The sequence below is a fragment of the Megalops cyprinoides genome, chromosome 3 (assembly GCF_013368585.1).
Source record: "Megalops cyprinoides isolate fMegCyp1 chromosome 3, fMegCyp1.pri, whole genome shotgun sequence".
Lineage (NCBI taxonomy): Eukaryota > Metazoa > Chordata > Actinopteri > Elopiformes > Megalopidae > Megalops > Megalops cyprinoides.
Genome location: NC_050585.1, coordinates 31,185,260 through 31,192,984, shown reverse-complemented (window position 1 = coordinate 31,192,984; position 7,725 = coordinate 31,185,260). Strand labels below are relative to the sequence as shown.

The 7,725-nt window shown below is 39.8% G+C and overlaps 1 protein-coding gene across 1 annotated transcript; it reads right to left on the bottom strand.

Moving 5' to 3' along the window:
* Positions 1 to 282: 282 nt before the first annotated feature.
* Positions 283 to 4,272, bottom strand: LOC118774701 (lysozyme g-like). Its single transcript, XM_036524141.1, has 5 exons — positions 4,161 to 4,272; positions 3,797 to 3,880; positions 1,764 to 1,960; positions 1,021 to 1,159; positions 283 to 845 (listed from the first exon to the last, which is right to left on the bottom strand). The coding sequence occupies exons 1-5, from the start codon at positions 4,162 to 4,164 to the stop codon at positions 712 to 714; spliced, it is 558 nt and encodes a 185-aa protein (XP_036380034.1). The 5' UTR covers positions 4,165 to 4,272; the 3' UTR covers positions 283 to 711.
* Between the last annotated feature and the right edge of the window lie 3,453 nt (positions 4,273 to 7,725).

Below are 7,725 nucleotides of genomic sequence, written 5' to 3'. Positions count from 1 at the left end.
TTTCTACACTGTCAGTAGAAAGTCGCCAACTCTACCAAAATTACCTCGCATAATAATCCATTGGCACTATCTAGTGGTATTCTTGTAGTACTGTAGACGTTTTCTGCTCTTATTTGGACGCAGTATTTGTCCTGCCTGAATGTAAACCAGCTTCAAGCAAAGGAAACATTTTAATTGTTTTGTTTTGTTGTTTTTTTTAAATAACAAGTTTTATCTTCAGTTCACAGTGCCCAGATTTGGGTTTGTGGAACATTGAAGAGTTTTGCCCTAGCATAATATGCGATCTAAAAAATCGGTTGGTTTACTTCTATACCTATTACAGGTCAACATTAAGCTTCAACCATTGTACTTTCACATTCTTTACAGTATTTAGCAAAAGCCTCGGATGGTTATTATATTGATAAATAATCCTTTACAATAGCAATAGGTATGGTCTTAGGCTATTCTGGTTCAGCTGTATCATTGGTCTATGCGTTGCCACAGTAAAACTGTGAGGAAGAAATAAACAGGCAAACATAACTTTCATGGCCTGTTTACTTAGAAGAGAGAAGACAATTGTAACAGCAAAATTATCCACACAGATCAGTCATCAGAGACAACATCATCTAGGATAGTGTGGTTGCAGCAAATTGAATGGCCATGTCTGACTGATCAGGATTTCCTGGTTGTGTATTCATCATCCTCTTCAGGTTTCAAGGCTTCATCTTTTCTTCAATAGCCATTATTTTTGAACCATTGGGCTCTGGCCACCACATCATTTGAGTAGTCATCCCCAGTGGTCCCAACATCCATGCGCTCGTAGGTGCGGACATTTTTAACTCCTGCATTGTAGGCTGATATTCCACCTGAAAGACATTCAGTTGTCTGTTTAGTTATTCCAATGTGCAACTTGCAATGTGAAAATGTGCAACACAACACAACGTATGTGTATTTCTGACGCTTTATCATTGCTATACAGCTCTTTGCATGCACACACTGTTGGAAAAAGAACTGGGGCACTGAGAGATGAGAGCGGGGTACCTTTAAACTGGTGCTCCTTGGGCCAGTCTTTGAATTTGTTCTGGATCTGTTTGATGAGGTCAATCAGAATCTCAGTGCCTTGGTTGAGATGTTCCTCGCTGTCCCACTTTCCAACTGGTGTGTGGTATCGTTTGTCAATCTGTCAATGTGTTCAATGAAAAGCACACCAAATCAACTTCTGTGTGACATAAAATTAAATGAGATTGCCAGAAATGTCTTAGAAGTTTTACATCTTAACTTTGAATTGCAAACAGTATAAATGATGATCAAATGCTTATGAAATTAGCCCCTCATTGATATAGCCAAGCATCATTATTGAGTATCATCCAAGCAGACAGCTCCTCTTGGCATTCTCGCCCCTTGTACATTGAAGCCTTTCCTCTACATGCTGCACCTGCTTTGGCACCTGGGGAATAACTTGTCCATTCACTACATCAAACTGTCAGTCTCAATGCCTAATTACTTAAAGAGGCTCGTTTTATAGGACACATATGGTAGTTTAGATGTATGGAGAAGGTTCAGGTTATTCTTTCATGTATGGATATGTTTGCAAAGAGTAGGTTAAATATCTGTGAGTATTATATCATTTAATTAATTTTTAATACTGTTCTTACACCTTGACCTATACTAAAGTGGGAATGAGATGAAACTGTCTAGACAAATTGGGATTTGGCTTTTGACAAATGCAAAAATCTGATGCTGTATAGTCAGTTCCCCTTAATCTGTTCCTCTGTTATAGCCACCTGCATGAGTCCAAATGCATTTCCGTGGTCGCCCCAGCCGTCCTTCAGTGCTGCCCCGGCCCGAGACTCCCGGGAGATGATTCCACTGATGACGGCCGGATCCATTTGGTGAGCCCTTCCCACCTTGATGATGAGATCCCTGTACTTGTTCATTCGGGTCAGGTCATGCGCTGCCAGTTGGTGGGAAGCGGACACTCCTTTGCACAGTTGTGGATCAATTGCAAAATGTTATCATTGCGGGTAACTCCTAGAAGCATCTCACAGCACACAACTGTGGCACCTAGGATTATATTTTAGACTCAGTAGGGACTTGAATAAATAGAAATTAAATGAAGAATAAATGCTTTTTTTGCTTTTAATTATAAAACAACAGAATGTGCTTGCAACCCAGCAGCGAAAACATGGTAACGTATATGAGACGATCGCTAGGATGTGGCTAAGTGGTTGCTAGGTGGTTGCTAGGGTGTTGCTATGTGGTCACTAGGATGTTGCTAAGCGGTTTGTAGGTTATTGCTGGATGGTTGCTAGGCTGTTGCTAGGTGGTTGCTAAGGTATATAAGGTGGTTTCTAGGGTGTTGCTAGGTGGTTACTAGGGCGTTGCTAGATGGTTACTAAGGTATATGATTGGTTACATATTTGGTTACAATATGGTTGCTAGGGAGACACCCACCTTTGGTGAGTGTTGGGTCACATGACCCAAAGCAGAAAATCAGGTCCTATTGGTCAAATGGTGACCGAGTGGTAAGGCTTTGAGAAATTCACTGAAGTGAATGGGAGGATGAATAAACGAGTAAAGGACTAGTGCGGGGTCAGTATGGGTTTCAATGAGTGTTGGGTGGCATGACCTGAGGCAGTATATGAGGTACTGTGACCGTAGGCCGAAAGGTGACCGAGTGGTAAGACTTTGAAAAATTAATTGAAGTCAATGGGAAGATGGAAGGATGAGTGAACGACAAAAAAATGAGTGCGGGTCAGTATGGATTTCAATAACAGTTGGGTGGCATGACCTGAGCCAGCATATGAGGTACTGTGACCGTAGGCCAAAAGGTGACGCGAGGTAAGACTTTGAAAAAATGAATTGAAGTCAATGGGAGGATGGAAGGATGAGTGAACGACAAAAAGACGAGTGCGGGTCAGTATGGATTTCAATAACAGTTGGGTGATTTGACCAGAGGCAACCTATGTGGTACGGTGGCTGTCGGGCCAAAGGTGACCAAGCGGTAAGAATTTGAAAAATGAAGTCAATGGGAGGATGGAGGGATGAATAAACGAGTAAAAGACAAGTGCGGGTCAGTATGGATTTCAGTGAGTGCTGGATGGCATGACCTGAGCCAGCATATGAGGGACGTTTGCTGACGGCCTAAGTGTGACCGTGTGATAGGGCTTTGAAAAATAAATTGAAGTCAATGGCTAGATGAGAGATGAATAAATGAGTAAAAACACTGATGAAAAAAATGACAAAAAGATGAGTGCGGATCAAGACGGTCTTTTTATGAGTGTTGGGTGATTTGTCCTGAGGTAACATGTGAGGTATGATGGCTATGGGGTGAAAAGTGACCGAGTGGGAAGGCCATGAAGTGTGAGGGGGGTGATTTTGAAAATGAATGGGAGTCTATGGGAAAAAGGGGATGAAAAAAACGACAAAAACCAGAGAGCGAGTGCGGGTATGGCTTAGCTGTATACAAGCACACCGATTGGGGTCAGACCGGACAGGTTACAGTTGGTTTGCAGTCAATATCTCGAAAACTGTGGGAGGAGAAGCGGTCCACAATTTGGTGGAATAAGAAGAAGAAGAAAAAGAAAAAGAAAAAGAAGAAAGAAACTATCGGATAACAATAGTTTGCTTGCAATGCTTTGCATTGCAAGCACACTAATTAAGCATGGTGGGAGTCTCCAAATATTTCCTGATGAAGGGAAATATACCCATTTGTAAATTTTATCTGACTAACTGCTGTGTATAATTTTATACTTTATCATACCAAGCTTTTAATATGCATTGCGTCTATGAACAACAGATACATAAGCACACTGACCTGTAACAGTCAAGTTGTCTTGTTTAGCCGTTTTTGCAGATGCTCCTGTGGTGTCTATCTTCGTGATATCTCCATAAATGCAGGCTAATGTGAAAACAGTACAGAAGAAGTAACAAGCACTCAAATACAGATATTTCATTTTGAACACATTTATGAAATGTAAATGAAACGTTTCATAAAACGAAAGTGAAACTTTTACACCCCACATGGCAGTATTGAGCAAGACTTTAGGCAAGACTTTCTGTGCAGACAGGATTAACATTAACCAAGTTTAGATGATTAAATCAGACATGATAGAAGAGTGGATTGTGACTAGTAAAGAGCAAGTAAAGAGCATTTTTACAAAGCTGAAGAGAGGACTCACCCATGTTGATGTTTTACCCTGGGGATTTCCTATCAGGTTATTCAACTAATGCAATGCTGGAACATTTCCTGTATGCTGACAGACGTTGCTCCCGCGAATGAGGTGATAAGATTCAACCAGTGAAAGTGAAAGGAAGCGTGTGGATGGATGCCTGGTTTTTTCAAAATGTTTGCTGCACTTTCTAGTGCTGGGGAGGAGCTTGGCGCTGCTGAAAACAGTTCAGCATAACTAGAACTCCCCAGATCTTTCAAAAAAAAAAAAAGGTTCAGCGATCCCAAGTTTGACAATTTCAGTAATGCCTTGTACTGAAAGAATAGCAAAGCAAAGCAATTCTAGCAATGGGGATTCTCCTGAAACAAACTGCTAAAAAATCATATGCTTACACATCTTGCTATTTTGGCCTCAACAATTGGCAGGTGAAAAATCTCTGCATGAATTATTTATTATAACATAACTATTTAGTTATAATAAGGAAAAACAATCCATATGAGGGTCAAACATAAATAGTTTCTGCTGTCTGTGCAAGTCATTGTGGGACTGGTACATGGCTACTTTATGAATAATAACCTTAAACAATACTGATAAAATATTATCTGTACTATTCTATTGCAGAATAGGTCATCTGGTGTATATTTATTGTATGGCATGTGGCTTTATAATCCAATTTTATGTATTGGAGACCCCACATTGGGTGTTCGCTCTAGAGTTGAGAACTATTGGCTTAATGTATTAATCGCATGTTACTTTAAGCTGTGCAAAATATAGACCCATTACAGCCAAGCACTACTACACATGCTTCATATTTAACATTTGCTTTGGGGAAATAATACTGCTATATGCTTTATTCTATTATGCATTTAGCATTTGTATCCTCTTAATAAGAAAATGTATTTGTTTTCTTTTCAGGGAGGTTTCAGGGAGGTTTAATATCAGTAGTTAACAATAGTTATTTCTGGTCAGTCATAGGGAGCCCAGGCTTCCCTCAATGCACGTGTCTCTATGACATGTGCTTGTTCCTTGTTAGATGTGCCTCTGTATCAAGTTCCTTGTTAGATGTGCCTCTGTATCATTATTCCTCATTCTCCTTTCAAAAGCACAGGTATCAGGCCCTGTCTGCTGCTCTGTGAACATTGAAACCATCCACTTTGTTCCGGAAGTATTCTTTTCATTTACTCTCCTATATATTGTAGTGTCTACTCCACTGCTCCAGTATTGAACGACAGCAGGACCAGGAGGATTGAATGCATTGGAAAATGAGTTTTGTGGATGACATAGATACTATCTCCTTTCCTCACCATCTGTGTCCAGATCAATTTCATATAAATACACAAGGTCAGAAATACAATTAGAAATACAATTGCCATGTAATTCACCACTAAAGAACAGTGAAACACTTTTCTTATTTGAAGGGACTGCATTACCACAGGTTATTTGTATATGCCTGGATTTAGGTCACTAGGTCTGCATGGTTAATGTCTCAGGGGATCTCACTGGAGAACTGAGGGAAGGCAGTGGAAAATGGTATAGTCCATGAGGAACAGAGGCAGACTCCACTTCCTTGCCGCAGGATATCACAAACCTTGTAACCCATTCAGAAGCCCACAGGCATTAACAGATTTCCCTCTAACTACATTCCGCCAGAGTGGGCAATTACTGGCCTGCATAGTAAATTACACACTGTCACCCACACAGTTCCCAGCTGATCCTGCTCAACATTGATACAGAGCATAGTTGGCAGACCCAGGGGATAAAGATCATGCTCTTTCTGTTGCCATTCATCTGCATTTTTTTTAAACAGAACACAGAGTCTAACCAATCAGGAGACAGATCTATTGTAAAATATATCAGTCCTCTCTCAAATGCACTGGAATTGTCTGTGCTTTGGTTCTGAACTTGTCTGGATTATTAGGGTTTCTAAGGCTGCATCTGAAGCAGGTGCTCTGAGCAACACAGTTCTCAATTCTTAGCCCTTTCCTTCAGAAAACATGACCTCTTTCCCAAGTCTCAGTAAGCCTGCCCGTTGTAGCTTATCACTCAAGGTTAGCTGTTAGAGATGGGGAAGAATTATAGGTTCTGATGCTGGCTTTCCCTGTTAACTAAATCCTTAGTTCTAAGTAAATCTTCACGTTCAGTTGGTTGACTATACCGACTGCATGTGTGTGTTAAACCAAGTTTAAGGCTAACACTAACACACTGCAGGTCAGGGGATATGAAAAACAGAACATCAAAGCTTTTTCTGTGTGTCTACCCAACAGTTTGTGCAACCATTGTTTAAATTACAGATGTGCCTGTGTACAGTCTAAAATCAGTAGTTTTGATTAGTCCCTTTAAGGCTTTCTGGCAGGTATTTCAGTCAATAATGCAAATGAAGTTAAAAGGACTAAATGATGCTTAGTTAAAAATGGGAAAATATAATATTCATAAGCAGTTATGTAACAGCCCTCTTGGGAGGGTAAGCTACACAGACACTAATTCATATGACTAACTTGAATTCTGTCATTTGTTATTGTGTTCTAAAAGGTGTGAAGTGTTATGACTCCAGTATGTTAATATATCTTTCAGCGGTGTATCCAACTGCACCATTTTGCAGCAAGGTTCTAGCTTGGTTCTCATGTTTGAAAGCTCCTGAGTAGTTTAGTCAATATTTCACTGCAGAAAATCAACAGGACCCCCCCCCCCCCCCCCCCCCACAATCCGCCTTCAGTTAATGCAATTCATAGCAGGTAGAGTTTGGGTCCTAAGCATTCTGGTAAATAAGTCCTATGCCACTATTGTATATTCTAATTTCCCTCCCTCTGATCATGATGTCTTAAACATGCAATAACATTAATGAATATCATGCCTGACTGTCATTTGTGGTTAGCCTCGATTAGGCAATTGTCTTTTTGGAATAAAGTATCTATCTATCTATCTATCTATCTATCTACATTATAGACAGTTTTCACTGCAGAATTTGCATCCATGCAAGTACCTTTTTGACCACAAGGTGGGGTTATAATTACATCAAAGTTATTTTCTTTTCCCAATTCTCCAGTTAACAATTTGCTGGGAACAGCTGTAGCTAGAGGACCAGTTTAATAGAAAAAGGGAAAAATTTCAAATTTGTAGAGATGAAATTAGTTCCTGGTTTTATGCAATCCAAGTGTCTGGAAGCATTAATCTGAATGTCAATGTTATTTAGTATGGTTTAAATGTGCTTCATAACAATTTACTGTGTTGGTGTTTACTATGTTGTCAAAAGCATCATATTCTAAACACCTGTTGTGTTTGGCTTTTGTGTTTCAAATTTTTGAGCTGTTGTAAGCTAAGAGCAATATCTATACACTTTTTCCAAATAGTATTTTTACCAACTGGTTGTTTTTCAGCATCTGATTTGCTGTAATTCAGTTCTAAAGTTTACATTTAACCAATCACTTTCTGTAAGCTCGTGATCAGTACTTTAAGCATTGTATAAATGGTTGTCTGATGGTCTTCATGTCCTGATTGTTGTTAATGCATTTTGGTTTTCAGCTTCCAGATAGACACATCACACCAAGACAACCACCATAACCTGCTTACTTTAATC

Excerpts from the sequence above, each read along its gene's own strand:
- LOC118774701 (XM_036524141.1), bottom strand. Across the intron at positions 1,961-3,796 it reads AGACAACTTGACTGTTACAG|GAGTGTCCGCTTCCCACCAA; the intron begins GTCAGTGTGCTT and ends AACTGTGCAAAG. Across the intron at positions 1,160-1,763 it reads ATGCATTTGGACTCATGCAG|ATTGACAAACGATACCACAC; the intron begins GTGGCTATAACA and ends ACACATTGACAG.